The sequence below is a fragment of the Rattus norvegicus genome, chromosome X (assembly GCF_021556685.1).
Source record: "Rattus norvegicus strain SHRSP/BbbUtx chromosome X, alternate assembly SHRSP_T2T, whole genome shotgun sequence".
Taxonomy (NCBI): Eukaryota; Metazoa; Chordata; class Mammalia; order Rodentia; family Muridae; genus Rattus; species Rattus norvegicus.
In genome coordinates, this window is record NC_141554.1 from 146,675,178 (window position 1) to 146,696,423 (window position 21,246).

The 21,246-nt window shown below is 39.0% G+C and overlaps 1 protein-coding gene across 1 annotated transcript; it reads left to right on the forward strand.

The window, feature by feature from the left end:
* Positions 1-524: 524 nt before the first annotated feature.
* On the forward strand, positions 525-1,121 carry Ptp4a1l3 (protein tyrosine phosphatase 4A1 like 3). Its single transcript, XM_087601042.1, is given in 1 exon segment — positions 525-1,121. A coding segment is annotated over 1 exon segment (522 nt). The 5' UTR covers positions 525-599.
* The last annotated feature ends 20,125 nt before the right edge of the window (positions 1,122-21,246 follow it).

Below are 21,246 nucleotides of genomic sequence, written 5' to 3' on the forward strand. Positions count from 1 at the left end.
CCCGCGACGCCCACCCCCGCCAGCCCTGCTGCTGCCACCTGCGCCGCCCCAGGATCGGCTGTATGATTAGGCCACAATCTTCAATGACTAGACACGTTCCTCAGTTCTGTGGTGTTCTCGATCACACATTTACGGAGTAGAAACTTCAGAAGAAGGGCAGTGGACATTACTGCCCAAGCACAGCACGACCTCTATGCAGACAACTGTAGAACTGTAGAAATTCATTACTATTCCACTAAGAAGCCCCCATAAGACTGGATAACCTGGACACAGTCGTGTTGAATTGAAATTTGCAGAGCATTTTCCAAGAGCTCAGATCTGGACGGGGTAAACCTCAGTGCTCTTCCTTTGTATTGTCTCAGTATTCCTGGATTGAAGAATCACTGCTTCTTGTTAGGAGGTCCACTTCATTGCCCGTTTCTCCTGATTCATACTCAAAGCATTGAGAATTGGTAGACTTCAGGTTGGGTTTTTTTTTTTTTTTTTTTTTGGCTTTTTTGTTTTGTTTTTCGGTTTTTGTTTTTGTTTGGAATCATTTCTGTATTCAATTTTTTAATTCTTTCAGAACCCTATTGGGTGTTTTTTTAAACTAAATTAACATGGCTCGAATGAACCGCCCTGCTCCAGTGGAAATCACATACAAGAACATGGGATTTCTTATTACACACAATCCAATCAATGTGACTTTAAACAAATTTATAGAGGAACTTAAGAAGTATGGAGTTACCACAATAGTAAGAGTATGTGAAGCAACTTAGGACACTACTCTTGTGGAGAAAGAAGGCATTCATGTTCTTGACTGGCCTTTTGATGATGGTGCACCACCATCCAACCAGATTGTTGATGACTGGTTAAGTCTTGTGAAGATTAAGTTTCCTGAAGAACCTAGTTGCCGTATTGCTGTCCGTTGTGTCGCAGGCCTTGGCAGAGCTCCAGGGCTTGTTGCCCTAGCATTAATTGAAGGTAGAATGAATTATGAAGATGCAGTACAATTCATAAGACAAAAGCAGCGCGGAACTTTCAACAGCAAGCAACTTTTGTATCTGGAGAAGTACCGTCCTAAAATGTGGCTCCGCTTCAAGGATTCCAATGGTCATAGAAACAACTGTTGCATTCAATAAAAACTGGGGTGCCTGATGCCATTGCCTTGGAAGAGGAACTGCTGATGGGACCTGATTTGTCATTTACCCAATGTGCCCACTTACCTGTGGAAGCTCCACGGGAATATTGAAAAAGTTTTACCAGGCCACAAGCTTGACAGAATTGCAACCTCTACATTTGGACTATGATCAACATGTTTGGACACTTAGCAAAAGATTTTTGCTGGTCAGCATTTAAAATGTGCTCATTATTTGTACCAATTGAGTAATGTCATTAAATATACTCCTCTGCCAGAATATTATTAGTCTGTAAGGACTTTAGAAGGATTAGGTGCAATATTTGTATATTTTTAGCATCATACAGAATGAATACTCCAAGGACTAAGAACACTCCAGACCTTCCATGGTGTATTCCTTCAGTCATCTCAAACACTGCATGACTTTTCTTGTTATCTGCCTGCTCACTTTGTGTTTACATCTCCCACACTTACACCAGAATCCATCAGGTTTGCTTAGTCATCATTCTTTTTTTTTAAACTAAGTCTTGCGATGATCATTTAATGTCTCTGTCTTATTTTGTGCTATTTGGGAAACCTCCGTTTGAAAATCAACTTTGTTACAGAAGCACATATCTTCAGTAATGTCTCCAGACAAAAAGCCTTATAGTAAATTTAATGTTTGCACTCAGGTGCAACCTGACAGGGAGGGCCTGAACAAGAAATGAGAGGAGGCTATTAAATATTTTTAGTAATATGTTGCCCTTGTCTTGTGCAGAACATGTAGAGTATGTTCTTTAATTTAGTAAATATTTTTAAGACGTAGAGATACATTGTTGTAGCTAACCACTTAATCAAATTTTCTGAAATTCTTGTGTTTTCCATACCTATCTGAAGTTTTCCAACTTGTTTGAATTATGGTTTTCCCCTTCTCTTCCCAATCTCTTGCAAAAAAGTAAAAGTGGGATCTGCTAGTGAACTGAGCAGAAATATTTTATACGCCTTTTGAGCTATGTAACTTAATAATTGGATACTTGATCATTTGTTTTATTATGTAATCGATAAAATGGTGATGTGTATTAATGTTAGTTCAACCATGTATTTATACTGTCTGGGAATGTGTGGTTATAGTTCTGTGGGAGAAATAGTTTGTCAGTATTCACCATCTTGTAAAACCTTAGTGTAAGAGCTTCAACATCTAAATAAATGAGGAAATGCAAAAAAAAAATAGAGACCTGAAAGTAAAACATTGCAAATTAATTTATTTTCCCCTTCATTTGTTTATCCATTCCACGGGGGACATTAACATTGACACGACCCCCTTCAAAGTAGGGTACATATTGCTGCTGGCTAGAAGTAAGGAGTCTATGACCTAAATTTGGAATAAATAGTTATACTCAGTGAGAACATAGGGTTACTATTAGTTGCTGGCAGACCATAACCAAGGGAAGTGCCAGATTTTATGTAACAAATTAATTTCTTAATGTATTGTGTGAGGGTAGGGTTTCATTTATTATGTATTGTAAAGAAGAGGATTCCTAGAAAGAAGTTGTCTGAATAGGTTGATGGGCTGATGAAAACTGCAATGATTATGGAGAGATTGGAATTCTGATGATAGCCTAACCACAGTTCCATCTGGGTTATCTTTAGCCCCCTAATGAACCATTCCTAGGCCACCTCTCAGATAAAAATACTTGAAACATATTAAGAAAGCCTTCATGTTCACCAATGGCATCTGAAGTTTATAGTTGGACTTCCTCTGTCTGATATAACCATCTGTTTAATGTTTTCCACCAATGAACCTTTTAAAAGCTTTGATTTACATCTTTTTTTCTGTTACTGTAAAAATACAAATAAGCTGCTACCACATTGGGATGTGGAACCTGACATGAATTAACTCCATGTTCTGGGCCATTGTCACTTAAATTAGGCTCCAGAGTAAATTCTTACTCCCTTTAAGGTAGAAGCTGTCTTTTTGCACTGACAGCATCTCAGAATGACCAGTATTTTCAATAGAATGAACACTACTTTTGACAGTATGAAATAGAATATACTGTTACATTTGTTAATACATTTTAGAAAAGGAGAACTGAGAAGATTTGGTCACATAAACAGGTACAGAAAGAATCTGTATGTAGTATTTCTAATCCCTTTCTTGAATTTTTAAGTTACATGCCAAAATATATTGAAAACATATCAGAATGTCAGTGTTTTGTACAGTTAAATGGGCATGTATATTATAGAAGACAGTGTGGAGGGTTCCTTAAAAACAATTAAAAATTAAATTATTATATAATCTACAATCGTATTACTGGAAGAGAATCTTTATTGGAAGAGGTGGTAGAATATATATTACATACATTTAAAAGATGTAAAGTGCATATGGTAAAGAGCCCTTGCACTCCTGCATTCTTTAGAGGATTATTCACAAGACCCAAATTATGAAATGAAGAGAGTCCATCAGTGAACAGGATAGATAAAGAAAATGTGATATCTATTCACAATGGAATATTGTTTAATTTTTAAAAGAAAGAAATCTTGTTCTTTCTAATCACATGGATGCACCTGGTGGACATAATGTTCAGCGAAATAAAGAAGATTAATACTAGGTGATCTCACTGATGTTTGGAGTATAAAAAGATTGTCGTAGAAGCAAAATGTAAAATTGTGTTTACCAGGAGCTACTGTTCAGGTATCTGGATGAAACACCCCTCTTTGCCACCTTTTAGCTGGAAACCAGGATGCAAAATTAAAGCTAACAAAGGGATAAGTTTAGGTCATTTTGGAAATTATGCTGACTAAAATCAATAAATTGTTTATCTAAAAATTTCTGAGAGAACAGGTTTTAAGTCTTAATTATTACAAGAAACTGAAAGTGAAGTTAATTCAAAATAGCCAGTGGATGGACATTTGCCATGTCAAGTTATATATAACAAAGCTAAATCAATTAAATTATGTTTAATAAACTGTCAGTGCGCCATGCTGTGCAGTCAAATTAAATGCATTAGAGAAGACTGAACATACAGGGTCCATTTTCTTGGGTATATTCATTCCAATTTTAAAGTGGAAATTTACTATACTGTCATAAAGTCAAAAGTATCTGAGACATAATTAAAGAAATGGTTGCAAACTATTACCACTATTCTTTGGAATATATAGACAGAGAGTTCAGTGTTAGTGTTCTCTATATTTGGTATTTATATGGTATCTCATTTAACTCATCTGACCAGCAACTAGTTAGTGATTTATGGGACCTAAGAAAGATATCTTCTCCAAAGAGCGGCAGGACTCCTGCGCCTGAGACACCGACGGAACCTGAAGGGACAGACCAGATAAACAGTTCTCTGCACCCAAATCCCGTGGGAGGGAGAGCTAAACATACAGAGAGGCAGACACGCCTGGGAAACAAGAAGAGACTGCACTCTGCACACATCTCTGACACCAGAGGAAAACACCAAACGCCATCTGGAACCCTGGTGCACAGAGGCTCCCGGAAAGGGTGGCGCAGATGTTCCTGGTTGCTGCTTCCGCGGAGAGCTCATAGGCAGCACCCCACAAGCAAACTTGAGCCTCGGGACCACAGGTAAGACCAACTTTTCTCCTGCAAGAAAGCTGCCTGGTGAACTCAAGACACAGGCCCACAGGAACAGCTGAATGCCTGTAGATAGGAAAAACTACACGCCCGAAAGCAGAACACTCTGTTCCCATAACTGGCTGAAAGAAAACAGGTCTACAGCACTCCTGACACACAGGCCTATAGGACAGTCTAGCCACTGTCAGAAATAGCAGAACAAAGTAACACTAGAGATAATCTGATGGCGAGAGGCAAGCGCAGGAACCCAAGCAACAGAAACCAAGACTACATGGCATAATCGGAGCCCAATTCTCCCACCAAAGCAAACACGGAATATCCAAACACACCAGAAAAGCAAGATCTAGTTTCAAAATCATATTTGATCATGATGCTGGAGGACTTCAAGAAAGCCGTGAAGAACTCCCTTAGAGAAACACAGGAAAATATTAATAAACAAGTAGAAGCCTACAGAGAAGAATCGCAAAAATGCCTGAAAGAATTCCAGGAAAACATAAAAGAACAAGTAGAAGCCCATGGAGATGAGACACAAAAATCCCTGAAAGAATTCCAGGAAAACACAATCAAACAGTTGACGGAATTAAAAATGGAAATAGAAGTAATCAAGAAAGAACACATGGAAACAACCCTGGATATAGAAAACCAAAAGAAGAGACAAGGAGCTGTAGATACAAGCTTCACCAATAGAATACAAGAGATGGAAGAGAGAATCTCAGGAGCAGAAGATTCCATAGAAATCATTGACTCAACAGTCAAAGATAATGTAAAGCAGAAAAAGCTACTGGTCCAAAACATACAGGAAATCCAGGACTCAATGAGAAGATCAAACCTAAGGATAATAGGAACAGAAGAGAGTGAAGACTCCCAGCTCAGAGGACCAGTAAATATCTTCAACAAAATCATAGAAGAAAACTTCCCTAACCTAAAAAAAAGAGATACCCATAGACATACAAGAAGCCTACAGAACGCCAAATAGATTGGACCATAAAAAAACACCTCCCGTCACATAATAGTCAAAACACCAAATGCACACAAAAAAAGAAAGAATATTAAAAGCAGTAAGGGAAAAAGGTCAAGTAACATATAAAGGCAGACCTATCAGAATCACACCAGACTTTTCGCCAGAAACTATGAGGTCAGAAGATCCTGGGCTGATGTCATACAGACCCTAAGAGAACACAAATGCCAGCCCAGGTTACTGTATCCTGCAAAACTCTCAATTAACATTGATGGAGAAACCAAGATATTCCATGACAAAACCAAAATTACCAAATATCTTTCTACAAATCCAGCACTACAAAGGATAATAAATGGTAAAGCCCAACATAAGGAGGCAAGCTATACCCTAGAAGAAGCAAGAAACTAATCGTCTTGGCAACAAAACAAAGAGAATGAAAGCACACAAACATAACCTCACCTCCAAATATGAATATAACAGGAAGCAATAATCACTATTCCTTAATATCTCTCAATATCAATGGGCTCAACTCCCCAAAAAAAGACATAGATTAACAAACTGGATATGGAACGAGGACCCTGCATTCTGCTACCTACAGGAAACACACCTCAGAGACAAATACAGACACTACCTTAGAGTGAAAGGCAGGAAAACAACTTTCCAAGCAAATGGTCAGAAGAAGCAAGCTGGAGTAGCCATTCTAATATCAAAGAAAATCAATTTTCAACTAAAACTCATCAAAAAAGGTAAGGAAGGACACTTCATATTCATCAAAGGAAAAATCCACCAAGATGAACTCTCAATCCTAAATATCTATGCCCCAAATACAAGGGCACCTACATACGTAAAAGAAACCTTACTAAAGCTCAAAACACACATTGCACCTCACACAATAATAGTGGGAGATTTCAACACCCCACTCTCATCAATGGACAGATCATGGAAACAGAAATTAAACAGAGACGTAGACAGACTAAGAGAAGTCAGGAACCAAATGGACTTAACGGATATTTATAGAACATTCTATCCTAAAGCTAAAGGATATAACTTCTTCTCAGTTCCTCATGGTACTTTCTCCAAAATTGACCATATAATTGGTCAAAAGGCCTCAACAGGTACAGAAAGATAGAAATAATCCCATGCGTGCTGTCGGACCACCTCGGCCTAAAACTGGTCTTCAATAACAATAAGGGAAGGATGCCCACATATACGTGGAAATGGAACAATGCTCTACTCAATGATAACCTGGTCAAGGAAGAAATAAAGAAAGAAATTAAAGACTTTGTAGAATTTAATGAAAATGAAGGTACAACATACCCAAACTTATGGGACACAATGAAAGCTGTGCTAAGAGGAAAATTCATAGCGCTGAGTGCCTGCAGAAAGAAACAGGAAAGAGCATATGTCAGCAGCTTGACAGCACACCTAAAAGCTCTAGAACAAAAAGAAGCAAATACACCCAGGAGGATTAGAAGGCAGGAAATAATCAAACTCAGAGCTGAAATCAACCAAGTAGAAACAAAAAGGACCATAGAAAGAATCAACAGAACCAAAAGTTGGTTCTTTGAGAAAATCAACAAGATATATAAACCCTTAGCAAGACTAAAGAGAGGACACAGAGAGTGTGTCCAAATTAACAAAATCAGAAATGAAAAAGGAGACATAACTACAGATTCAGAGGAAATTCAAAAAAATCATCAGATCTTACTATAAAAGCCTATATTCAACAAAACTAGAAAATCTGCAGGAAATGGACAATTTCCTAGACAGATAACAGGTCCGGAAGTTAAATCAGGAACAGAGAAACCAGGTAAACAACCCCATAACTCCTAAGGAAATAGAACCAGTCATTAAAGGTCTCCCACCAAAAATAGCCCAGGTCCAGAAGGCTTTAGTGCAGAATTCTATCAGACCTTCATAGAAGACCTCATACAAATGTTATCCAAACTATTCCAAAAAATTGAAACAGATGGATCACTCCCGAATTCCTTCTATGAAGCCACAATTACTCTTATAACTAAACCACACAAAGACCCAAGAAAGAAAGAGAACTTCAGACCAATTTCCCTTATGAATATCGACGCAAAAATACTCAATAAAATTCTGGCAAACCGAATCCAAGAGCACATCAAAACAATCATCCACCATGATCAAGTAGGCTTCATCCCAGGCGTGCAGGGATGGTTTAATATACGGGAAACCATCAACCTGAGCCATTATATAAACAAACTGAAAGAACAAAACCACATGATCATTTTATTAGATGCTGAGAAAGCATTTGACAAAATTCAACACCCCATCATGATAAAGGTCCTGGAAAAAATAGGAATTCAAGGCCCATACCTAAACATAGTAAAAGCCATATACAGCAAACCAGTTGCTAACATTAAACTAAATGGAGAGAAACTTGAAGCAATCCCACTAAAATCAGGGACTAGACAAGGCTACCCACTCTCTCCCTACTTATTCAATATAGTTCTTGAAGTTCTAGCCAGAGCAATCAGACAACAAAAGGAGGTCAAGGGGATACAGATCAGAAAAGAAGAGGTCAAAATATCACTATTTGCAGATGATAAGATAATATATTTAAGTGATCCCAAAAGTTCCACCAGAGAACTACTAAAGCTGATAAACAACTTCAGCAAAGTGGCTGGGTATAAAATTAACTCAAATAAATCAGTAGCCTTCCTCTACACAAAGGAGAAAGAAACCGAGAAAGAAATTAGGGAAACAACACCCTTCATAATAGACCCAAATAATATAAAGTACCTCGGTGTGACTTTAACCAAGCAAATAAAAGATTGTACAATAAGAACTTCAAGACACTGAAGAAAGAAATTGAAGAAGAACTCAGAAGATGGAAAGATCTCCCATCATCATGGATTGGCAGGATTAATATAGTAAAAATGGCCATTTTACCAAAAGCGGCCTACAGATTCAATGCAATCCCCATCAAAATACCAATCCAATTCTTCAGAGAGTTAGACAGAACAATTTCCAAATTCATCTGGAATAACAAAAAATCCAGGATAGCTAAAACTATCCTCAACAATAAAAGGATTTCATGGGGAATCACTATCCCTGAACTCAAGCAGTATTACAGAGCAATAGTGATAAAAACTGCCTGATATTGGTACAGAGACAGACAGATAAACCAATGGAATAGAATTGAAGACCCAGAAATGAACCCACACACCTATGTTCACTTGATTTTTGACAAAGGTGCCAAAACCATCCACTGGAAAAAAGATAGCATTTTCAGCAAATGGTGCTGGTTCAACTGGAGGTCACTATGTAGAAGAATGCAGATTGATCCATGCTTTTCACCCTGTACAAAGCTTAAGTCCAAGTGGATAAAGGACCTCCACATCAAACCAGATATACTCAAACTAATAGAAGAAAAACTAGGGAAGCATCTGGAACACATGGGCACTGGAAAAAAATTCCTGAACAAAATACCAATGGCTTATGCTCTAAGATCAAGAATCGACAATTCGGATCTCATAAAACTACAAAGCTTCTGTAAGGCAAAGGACACTTTGGTTAGGACAAAACTGCAACCAACAGATTGGGAAAAGATCTTTACCAATCCTACAACAGATAGAGGCCTTATATCCAAAATATACAAAGAACTCAAGAACTTAGACCGCAGGGAGACAAACGACCCTATTAAAAAATGGGGTTCACACACGCGGATCCCGGCCCGCAGCAGCTCTCTGCTCCCAGACCCCTGAGAGAGAGACCCAACCGCCTGGTCAGGTGGGCACTCCAGAGGCTGCAAAGCGGAAGAGACCACCAACACTGCTCACCCCTGCCCACATCCCGGCCCAAGAGGAAACTGTATAAGGCCTCTGGGCTCCCGTGGTGGAGGGCCCAGGAGCGGCAGGACCCCAGCCTGAGACACCTCCGGAACCTGAAGGAAACAGACCGGATAAACAGTTCTCTGCACCCAAATCCCGTGGTAGGGAGAGCTAAACCTTCAGAGAGGCAGACAAGCCTGGGAAACCAGAAGAGACTGCTCTCTGCACACACATCTCGGACCCCAGAGGAAAAAGTCAAAGACCATCTGGAACCCTGGTGCACTGAAGCTCCTGGAAAAGGCGGCACATGTCTTCCTGGTTGCTGCCGCTGCAGAGAGCCCCTGGGCAGCACCCCATGAGCAAACTTGAGCCTCGGTACCACAGGTAAGACCAAATTTTCTGCTGCAAGAAAGCTGCCTGGTGAACTCAAGACACAGGCCCACAGGAACAGCAGAAGACCTGTAGTGAGGAAAAACTACACGCACGAAAGCAGAACACTCTGTCCCCAGAACTGACTGAAAGAGAGGAAAACAGGCCTACAGCACTCCTGACACACAGGCTTATAGGACAGTCTAGCCACTGTCAGAAAGAGCAGAACAAAGTAACACTAGAAATAATCTGATGGCGAGAGGCAAGCGCAGGAACCCAAGCAACAGAAACCAAGACTACATGGCACCATCGGAGCCCAATTCTCCCATCAAAACAAACATGGAATATACAAACACACCAGAAACGCAAGATCTAGTTTCAAAATCATTTTTGATCATGATGCTGGAGGACTTCAAGAAAGACGTGAAGAACTCCCTGAGAGAACAAGTAGAAGCCTACAGAGAGGAATGGCAAAAATGCCTGAAAGAATTCCAGGAAAACATAAATAAACAAGTAGAAGCCCATAGAGAGGAGACACAAAAATCCCTGAAAGAATTCCAGGAAAACATAAATAAACAAGTAGAAGCCCATAGAGAGGAGACACAAAAACCCCTGAAAGAATTCCAGGAAAACACAATCAAACAGTTGAAGGAATTAAAAATGGAAATAGAAGCAATCAAGAAAGAACACATGGAAAAAACCCTGGATATAGAAAACCAAAAGAAGAGACAAGGAGCTGTAGATACAAGCTTCACCAACAGAATACAAGAGATGGAAGAGAGAATCTCAGGAGCAGAAGATTCCATAGAAAACATTGACTCAACTGTCAAAGATAATGTAAAGCGGAAAAAGCTACTGGTCCAAAACATACAGGAAATCCAGGACTCAATGAGAAGATCAAACCTAAGGATAATAGGTATAGAAGAGAGTGAAGACTCCCAGCTCAGAGGACCAGTAAATATCTTCAACAAAATCATAGAAGAAAACTTCCCTAACCTAAAAAAAGAGATACCCATAGACATACAAGAAGCCTACAGAACTCCAAATAGATTGGACCAGAAAAGAAACACCTCCCGTCACATAATTGTCAAAACACCAAATGCACAAAATAAAGAAAGAATTTTAAAAGCAGTAAGGGAAAAAGGTCAAGTAACATATAAAGGCAGACCTATAAGAATCACACCAGACTTCTCGCCAGAAACTATGAAGGCCAGAAGATCCTGGACTGATGTCATACAGACCCTAAGAGAACACAAATGCCAGCCCAGGTTACTGTATCCAGCAAAACTCTCAATTAACATTGATGGAGAAACCAAGATATTCCATGACAAAACCAAAATTACCCAATATCTTTCTACAAATCCAGCACTACAAAGGATAATAAATGGTAAAGCCCAACATAAGGAGGCAAGCTATACCCTAGAAGAAGCAAGAAACTAATCATCTTGGCAACAAAACAAAGAGAATGAAAGCACACAAACATAACCTCACATCAAAATATGAATATAACGGGAAGCAATAATCACTATTCCTTAATATCTCTCAATATCAATGGCCTCAACTCCCCAATAAAAAGGCATAGATTAACAAACTGGATACGCAACGAGGACCCTGCATTCTGCTGCCTACAGGAAACACACCTCAGAGACAAAGACAGATACTACCTCAGAGTGAAAGGCTGGAAAACAACTTTCCAAGCAAATGGTCAGAAGAAGCAAGCTGGAGTAGACATTCTAATATCAAATAAAATCAATTTCCAACTAAAAGTCATCAAAAAAGATAAGGAAGGACACTTCATATTCATCAAAGGAAAAATCCGCCAAGATGAACTCTCAATCCTAAATATCTATGCCCCAAATACAAGGGCACCTACATACGTAAAAGAAACCTTACTAAAGCTCAAAACACACATTGCACCACACACAATAATAGTGGGAGATTTCAACACCCCACTCTCATCAATGGACAGATCATGGAAACAGAAATTAAGCAGTGATGTCGACAGACTAAGAGAAGTCATGAGCCAAATGGACTTAACGGATATTTATAGAACATTCTATCCTAAAGCAAAAGGATATACCTTCTTCTCAGCTCCTCATGGTACTTTCTCCATAATTGACCATATAATTGGTCAAAAATCGGGCCTCAACAGGTACAGAAAGATAGAAATAATCCCATGCGTGCTATCGGACTACCACGGCCTAAAACTGGTATTCAATAATAATAAGGGAAGAATGCCCACATATACGTGGAAATTGAACAATGCTGTACTCAATGATAACCTGGCCAAGGAAGAAATAAAAAAAGAAATTAAAAACTTTTTAGAATTTAATGAAAATGAAGGTACAACATACCCAATCTTATAGGACACAATGAAAGCTGTCCTAAGAGGAAAACTCATAGCGCTGAGTGCCTGCCGAAAGAAACAGGAAAGAGCATATGTCAGCAGCTTGACAGCACACCTAAAAGCTCTAGAACAAAAAGAAGCAAATACACCCAGGAGGAGTAGAAGGCAGGAAATAATCAAACTCAGAGCTGAAATCAACCAAGTAGAAACAAAAAGGACCATAGAAAGAATCAACAGAACCAAAAGTTGGTTCTTTGAGAAAATCAACAAGATAGATAAACCCTTAGCCAGACTAACGAGAGGACACAGAGAGTGCGTCCAAATTAACAAAATCAGAAATGAAAAGGGAGACATAACAACAGATTCAGAGGAAATTCAAAAAATCATCAGATCTTACTATAAAAGCCTATATTCAACAAAACTGAAAATCATCAGGAAATGGACAATTTCCTAGACAGATACCAGTTATCGAAGTTAAATCAGGAACAGATAAACCAGTTAAACAACCCCATAACTCGTAAGGAAATAGAAGCAGTCATTAAATGTCTCCCAACGAAAAAGAGCCCAGGTCCAGACGGGTTTAGTGCAGAATTCTATCAAACCTTCATAGAAGACCTCATACCAATATTATCCAAACTATTCCACAAAATTGAAACAGATGGAGCCCTACTGAATTCCTTCTACGAAGCCAAAATTACTCTTATACCTTAACCACACAAAGACCCAAGAAAGAAAGAGAACTTCAGACCCATTTCCCTTATGAATATCGACGCAAAAATACTCAATAAAATTCTGGCAAACCGAATTCAAGAGCACATCAAAACAATCATCCACAATGATCAAGTAGGCTTCATCCAGGCATGCAGGGATGGTTTAATATACGGAAAACCATCAACGTGATCCATTATATAAACAAACTGAAAGAACAGAACCACATGATCATTTCATTAGATGCTGAGAAAGCATTTGACAAAATTCAACACCCCTTCATGATAAAAGTCCTGGAAAGAATAGGAATTCAAGGCCCATACCTAAACATAGTAAAAGCCATATACAGCAAACCAGTTGCTAACATTAAACTAAATGGAGAGAGACGTGAAGCAATCCCACTAAAATCAGGGACTAGACAAGGCTGCCACCTCTCTCCCTACTTATTCAATATAGTTCTTGAAGTTCTAGCCAGAGCAATCAGACAACAAAAGGAGATCAAGGGGATACAGATCGGAAAAGAAGAGGTCAAAATATCACTATTTGCAGATGACATGATAGTATATTTAAGTGATCCCAAAAGTTCCACCAGAGAACTACTAAAGCTGATAAACAACTTCAGCAAAATGGCTGGGTATAAAGTTAACTCAAATAAATCAGTTGCCTTCCTCTATACAAAAGAGAAACAAGCCGAGAAAGAAATTAGGGAAACGACACCCTTCATAATAGACCCAAGTAATATAAAGTACCTCGGTGTGACTTTAACCAAGCAAGTAAAAGATCTGTACAATAAGAACTTCAAAGACACTGAGGAAAGAAATTGAAGAAGACCTCAGAAGATGTAAAGATCTCCCATACTCATGGATTGGCAGGATTAATATAGTAAAAATGGCCATTTTACCAAAAGCAATCTACAGATTCAATGCAATGCCAATCAAAATACCAATCCAATTCTTCAAAGAGTTAGACAGAACAATTTGCAAATTCATCTGGAATAACAAAAAACCCAGGATAGCTAAAACTATCCTCAACAATAAAAGGACTTCAGGGGCAATCACTATCCCTGAACTCAAGCAGTATTACAGAGCAATAGTGATAAAAACTGCATGGTATTGGTACAGAGACAGACAGATAGACCAATGGAATAGAATTGAAGACCCAGAAATGAACCCACACACCTATGGTCACTTGATTTTTGACAAAGGAGCCAAAACCATCCAATGGAAAAAAGATAGCATTTTCAGCAAATGGTGCTGGTTCAACTGGAGGGCAACATGTAGAAGAATGCAGATCGATCCATGCTTATCACCCTGTACAAAGCTTAAGTCCAAGTGGATCAAGGACCTCCACATCAAACCAGACACACTCAAACTAATAGAAGAAAAACTAGGGAAGCATCTGGAACACATGGGCACTGGAAAAAATTTCCTGAACAAAACACCAATGGCTTATGCTCTAAGATCAAGAATCGACAAATGGGATCTCAGAAAACTTCAAAGCTTCTGTAAGGCAAAGGACACGGTGGTTAGGACAAAACGGCAACCAACAGATTGGGAAAAGATCTTTACCAATCCTACAACAGATAGAGGCCTTATATCCAAAATATACAAGGAACTCAAGAAGTTAGACCGCAGGGAAACAAATAACCCTATTAAAAAATGGGGTTCAGAGCTAAACAAAGAATTCACAGCTGAGGAATGCGGAGTGGCTGAGAAACACCTAAAGAAATGTTCAACATCTTTAGTCATAAGGGAAATGCAAATCCAAACAACCCTGAGATTTCACCTCACACCAGTGAGAATGGCTAAGATCAAAAACTCAGGTGACAGCAGATGCTGGCAAGGATGTGGAGAAAGAGGAACACTCCTCCATTGTTGGTGGGATTGCATACTGGTACAACCATTCTGGAAATCAGTCTAGAGGATCGTCAGAAAATTGGACATTGAACTGCCTGAGGATCCAGCTATACCTCTCTTGGGCATATACCCAAAAGATGCCTCAACATATAAAAGAGACACGTGCTCCACTATGTTCATCGCAGCCATATTTATAATAGCCAGAAACTGGAAAGAACCCAGATGCCCTTCAACAGAGGAATGGATACAGAAAACGTGGTACATCTACACAATGGAATATTACTCAGCTATCAAAAACAACGAGTTTATGAAATTCGTAGGCAAATGTTAGAACTGGAAAATATCATCCTGAGTGAGCTAACCCAATCACAGAAAGACATACATGATATGCACTCATTGATAAGTGGCTATTAGTCCAAATGCTTGAATTACCCTAGATCCCTAGAACAAATGAAACTCAAGACGGATGATCAAAATGTGAATGCTTCACTCCTTCTTTAAATGAGGAAAAAGAATACCCTTGGCAGGGAAGGGAGAGGCAAAGATTAAAACAGAGACTGAAGGAACACCCATTCAGAGCCTGCCCCACATGTGGCCCATACATATACAGTCACCCAATTAGACAAGATGGATGAAGCAAAGAAGTGCAGACCGACAGGAGCCGAATGTAGATCGCTCCTGAGAGACACAGCCACAATACAGCAAATACAAAGGCGAATGCCAGCAGCAAACCAGTGAACTGAGAATAGGTCCCCCGTTGAAGGAATCAGAGAAAGAACTGGAAGAGCTTGAAGGGGCTCGAGACCCCAAAAGTACAACAATGTCAAGCAACCAGAGCTTCCAGGGACTAAGCCACTACCTAAAGACTATACATGGACTGACCCTGGACTCTGACCCCATAAGTAGCAATGGATATCCTAGTAAGAGCACCAGTGGAAGGGGAAGCCCTGGGTCCTACTAAGACTGAACCCCCAGTGAACTAGACTATGGGGGGAGGGCGGCAATGGGGGGAGGGTTGGGAGGGGAACACCCATAAGGAAGGGGAGGGGGGAGGGGGATGTTTGCCCGGAAACCGGGAAAGGGAATAACACTTGAAATGTATATAAGAATTACTCAAGTTAATAAAAAAATGGGGTTCAGAGCTAAACAAAAAATTAACAGCTGAGGAATGCCGAATAGTTGAGAAACACCTAAAGAAATGTTCAAAATATTTAGTCATAAGGGAAATGCAATCAAAACAACCCTGAGATTTCACCTCACACCAGTGAGAATGGCTAAGATAAAAAACTCAGGTGACAGCAGATGCTGGCGAGGATGTGGAGAAAGAGGAACACTCCTCCATTGTTGGTGGGATTGTAGACTGGTACAACCATTCTGGAAATCAGTCTGGAGGTTCCTCAGAAAATTGGACATTGAACTGCCTGAGGATCCAGCTATACCTCTCTTGGGCATATACCCAAAAGATGCCCCAACATATAACAAAGATACGTGCTCCACTATGTTCATAGCAGCCATATTTATAATAGCCAGGAGCTGGAAAGAACCCAGATGCCCTTCAACAGAAATGGATACAGAAAATGTGGTACATCTACATAATGGAATATTACTCAGCTATCAAAAACAATGACTTTATGAAATTCGTAGACAAATGGTTGGAACTGGAAAATATCATCCTGAGTGAGCTAACCCAATCACAGAAAGACACACATGGTATGCACTCATTGATAAGTGGCTATTAGTCCAAATGCTTGAATTACCCTAGATCCCTAGAACAAATGAAACTCAAGACGGATGATCAAAATGTGAATGCTTTACTCCTTCTTTAAAAGGGGAACAAGAATACCCTTGGCAGGGAATAGAGAGGCAAAGATTAAAACAGACACAGAAGGAACACCCATTCAGAGCCTGCCCCACATGTGGCCCATACATATACAGCCATCCAATTAGACAAGATGGATGAAGCAAAGAAGTGCAGGCCGACAGGAGCTGGATGTAGATCGCTCCTGAGAGACACAGCCGGAATACAGCAAATACAGAGGAGAATGCCAGCAGCAAACCACTGAACTGAGAATGGGACCCCCGTTGAAGGAATCAGAGAAAGAACTGGAAGAGCTTGAAGGAGCTCGAGACCCCTTATGAACAACAATGTCAAGCAACCAGAGCTTCCAGGAACTAAGCCACTACCTAAAGACTATACATGGACTGACCCTGGACTCTTCCTCATAGGTAGCAATGAATATCCTAGTAAGAGCACCAGTGGAAGGGGAAGCCCTGGGTCCTGCTAAGACTGAACCCCCAGTGAACTAGACTATGGGTGAAGGGCGGCAATGGGGGGAGGATGGGGAGGGGAACACCCATAAAGAAGGGGAGGGGCAGGGATTAGGGGGATGTTTGCCCGGAAACCGGGAAAGGGAATAACACTCGAAATGTAAATAAGAAACACTCACGTTAATAATAATAATAACAACAATAATAATAATAATAATAGTAATAATAATAATAATAATAATAATAAGAAGAAGAAGAAGAAGAAGAAGAAGAAGAAAGATATCTTCTCAAGTCTGGCAGATTAAAAGCCCCATTCATTGTTTATTACATCTGCTTTCTTTTCTAGCATTCAATTGTGTTGACATCGTATATTTCACTGTGAAGTTCAAAATGTACTGTTTGGCTCAACCAATAAAAATCCATAACCCATTGGTCCTCTTAGGCCTTAACAGAAAGCATCTTCCTGCAGTTGATGGAAATGATCATGGAGACACTCAACCAGACAACATGCAGTGAATTGAGAGACTGTGAAGTGGTCAGCCCTAAGTGGGATGGATATACATACCCCCAACCCCAACACACACCCAGGTTTTAAAGAACTTAAAGGAAAGGGAGATAAAAAGATAGTAAGGCACAGGGAATTGATGACTTCAAGGAAGCAGTGTTTTATTGACACAGTAGGGCAGACATACCCATTAACTCATAGTAATGCTGACAGCATGCACAAGACCTGTTCAAGCTCAAGCCACACAAGCTCACACTAGCTGAGGGAGTTATCAGCATCTGATAGTTGCTGGAAAAGAGGGAATTAGTCTTCTTTGATTATATGATTCCAATAGGTTCACCAAACTCCAGAGCAGGCCCCACCCCCAAGACTAGCTGTGTAAAACAAGCTGTACTCAATGGGAAAAAAGAAAACACAAAGTTGGGTAGGTAGGGAGTTCAAAGTAGTTATAAGAGTTGGGGGGAAAGTAGTGAATATGTTCAAAATGCATTTTCAAAGAATGAATCAAAATCTTCTTTTGAAGTCTACAATCAGGTGTGATAGCACATGCCTTTATTCCTAGCACTTGAGAAGCACATCCATGTCTGTTGCATCCAAGCCAGTAAAGTGTATGTAGTGAGTTCTAGAGTAGCTAGAGTTACAAAATGAGTGAGGACACGTTGATACATAGATGTCTAGAGAGAGAGAGAGAGAGAGAGAGAGAGAGAGAGAGAGAGAGAGAGAGCGCTAATGAACATGAAGATAATATAGAGGCTTGTTAAATTTGAAAGACTCAAATATAAAATATGTGTATGTGTATTACTTAGTCTCTACTACTACCCTACCATCACTTACCCCCTCTTACCCACAGAAATGCCTTCTAAATACTCTGTGCAAAGAACACTTGAGAATAAGGTAATAGCCAAAGTTTAGTAAGTAGGATATTGGAATCAATCATGAAAACTTTAGGGCAGAAAACTATGGAGCCTCTGGCCAGTGGCATAAACAGAAACTGCTAAGCTTCACTTTGGATGTACAAAGTAAACTTGAGTCAGGAAGTAGCTAGACTTGAGCATCTACAACACCAAGACTGTGTGAATAGCATCACAAAAGCACACTGTTAGATGAAAAAATGTACAGACACAAAAGTTATACTGGCCTGAGATAAAATCCTGGTTCTCCAGCCATGTGCCAGTTGAGTAATCAAAATGACACTCATCCAAAAGCACCTGGACTCACTCTGCTGTTTATAAAGGGGGAGTTATTATGCCTATCTTAAAAGATTACTGTGAAAATAAAAGTAACTTAGATGATTTTGTGAATTAGATCCTGGTCAAATCTAGTAGAAGAGTAAGCAGTGATTCCAAGGTCATTCATTTTGTGCTATACTCTAAAAAATTAGATTCACATGAGTATTTTGATTGTATGTATGAATGGGCACCACTTATGAACTGTAAACATTCTCATCAATGGACAGGCCATCTAAACAGAAACTAAACATAGGAATAATGAAACTAACAGAGGTTATGATTCAAAGGGAACTATCAGATATCTATAGAACATTTCACCCAAACAAAAAGAATATACCTTCATCTCAGTACGTCATGGTTCCTTCTCTAAAACTGATCATATAATTGTACAGAAAGCAAATCTCAGCAGATACAAGAATATTTAAATAACCCCCAGTATTTTATCATACCACTATGGATTAAACCTGGACATTAACAACAGAAACAACAAAAAGACCACAAACCTATGGAAACTGAACAACTATCTACTCAATGACCACTGGGTCAAGGAAGAAATAAAGAAATGAACGACTTTCAAGAATTTAATAAAAATAAGGAACAATATACCAAAATTTATAGTACACAATAAAAGCAGTGCTAGCAGGAAGTTTATAGCACTAAGTGCTTTCATAAAGAAATTGGAAATATCTCATACTAACAACATATCATAACACCTGAAAATTCTAGAACAAAAAGAAGTGAAGAGGAGTGGAGTGGATGGCAGGAAATACTCAAACTCAGGGCTGAAATCAATAAACTAGAAACAAAGAGAACAATACAAGGAATCCATGAAACAAAGAATTGGTTCTTAGACAACATCAACAAAATAGATAAACCCTTAGCTAAACTAACTAAAAAGAAGAGGAATACAAAAGTAAGAAAATCAGAAATGAAAAGGGGGGACATAATAACAGATACTGAGGAAACCCAAATAATCTTTAGATCTTAATGCAAATGACTGTACACCACAAAATTAATGAATAGTAAAGAAATGGACTATTCTTGATAAATAGTACTTACCAAAGTTAAATCAGTATCAGGTAAAAAATTTAAATAAACTTGTAAGCCCCAAGGAAATAGAAGCAGTCTTTAAATCTCTCAACCAAAAAAATCCTAGGGTCAGATGATTTTAGTGGCGAATTCTACCAGACCTTCGAAGTACAGCTAACAACAATACTCTTAATTGTTCCATAAAATAGAAACAGAAGGAACACTGCCATGTTCATTTTAAGAGGACACAATCACCATGATAACAAAACCACACAATGGCTCAACTAGGAAAAGGAATTTCAGATCAATCTTCCTTATGAACATTGATACAAAAATGCTCAATAAAATACTAGTAAACTGAATCCAAGAACACATAAAAAACATCATTTATTATGATCAGGTCTACTTGATTCCAGAGATGAAGGAATGATTCAAACTATGAAAATCCATCAATGTAATACACTATATAAACAAACTGAAAGGGGAAAATCACGTGATTATCTCACTAGATGTTGAAAGAGATTTGGACAAAATCCACCACCCATTCGTGATAGTCTTGGAGAGTTCAGGGCTACAAAGCACCTACCTAAAGACAATGGATACAATATACAGCAAGCCAATAACCAATATCAAATTAAATGGAAAGAAACTTAAAGAAATCTCACAAAAGTCGGGGACCAGACAAGGCTGCCCACTTATTCAATATAGTGCTCGAAGTCCTAACCAGAGCAATAAGATAACAAAAGGATATCAAAGGGATACAAATTGGAAAAAAAAGTCAAAGTATCGTTATTTGTAGATAATATGATAGTTTACATAAGTGACTTCCCAAAAATTCTTCCAGAGAACACTTACCATTGATAAACATCTTAAGTGAAATGGCTAAATACAAGATTAACTAAAAATGAAAATCAGTAACTCTCTTATATACAAATGACAAAGGGCTGAAAAAGAAATCAGGGAAACAACACCCTTTATGGTAGCCACAAATAATGGAAAATACCTTGGGTAACTTTAAAGAAAGTGAAAGACCTGTATAATAAAAAGAATCTGTTATTGAAAGGATTTACTTTTCATTAATTATTTTATTTATGTACATATTTATTTACATTTGATGTTCCAGCATAGGGGGATGCTAGAGCAGTGAGGCAGGAGTGGGTGAGTGGGTAGAGGAGCACCCTCATAAAGGTAAAGGGGAGGGGGCAGAGGATGATAATGGGGGTTCTGTGGAGAGATAACCTGGAAGGGGGATATCATTTGTAATGTAAATGAATAAAATGACTAATACAAATAAAATTAATTAATTAAAACAACAAAAAAGAGGGAGAGGAAGAGTGGAGGGAGCCAGAGGGTTTAAGGGCATCACAAGAAAACCTAGAGAATCAACTAACCTGGAGCTATAAGGTCTCACATAGACCAACCAGAAAGCATACATGGGACTGACCTAGGACCTCTGAACATATGTAACAGTTGTGCAGCTGGGTCTTCA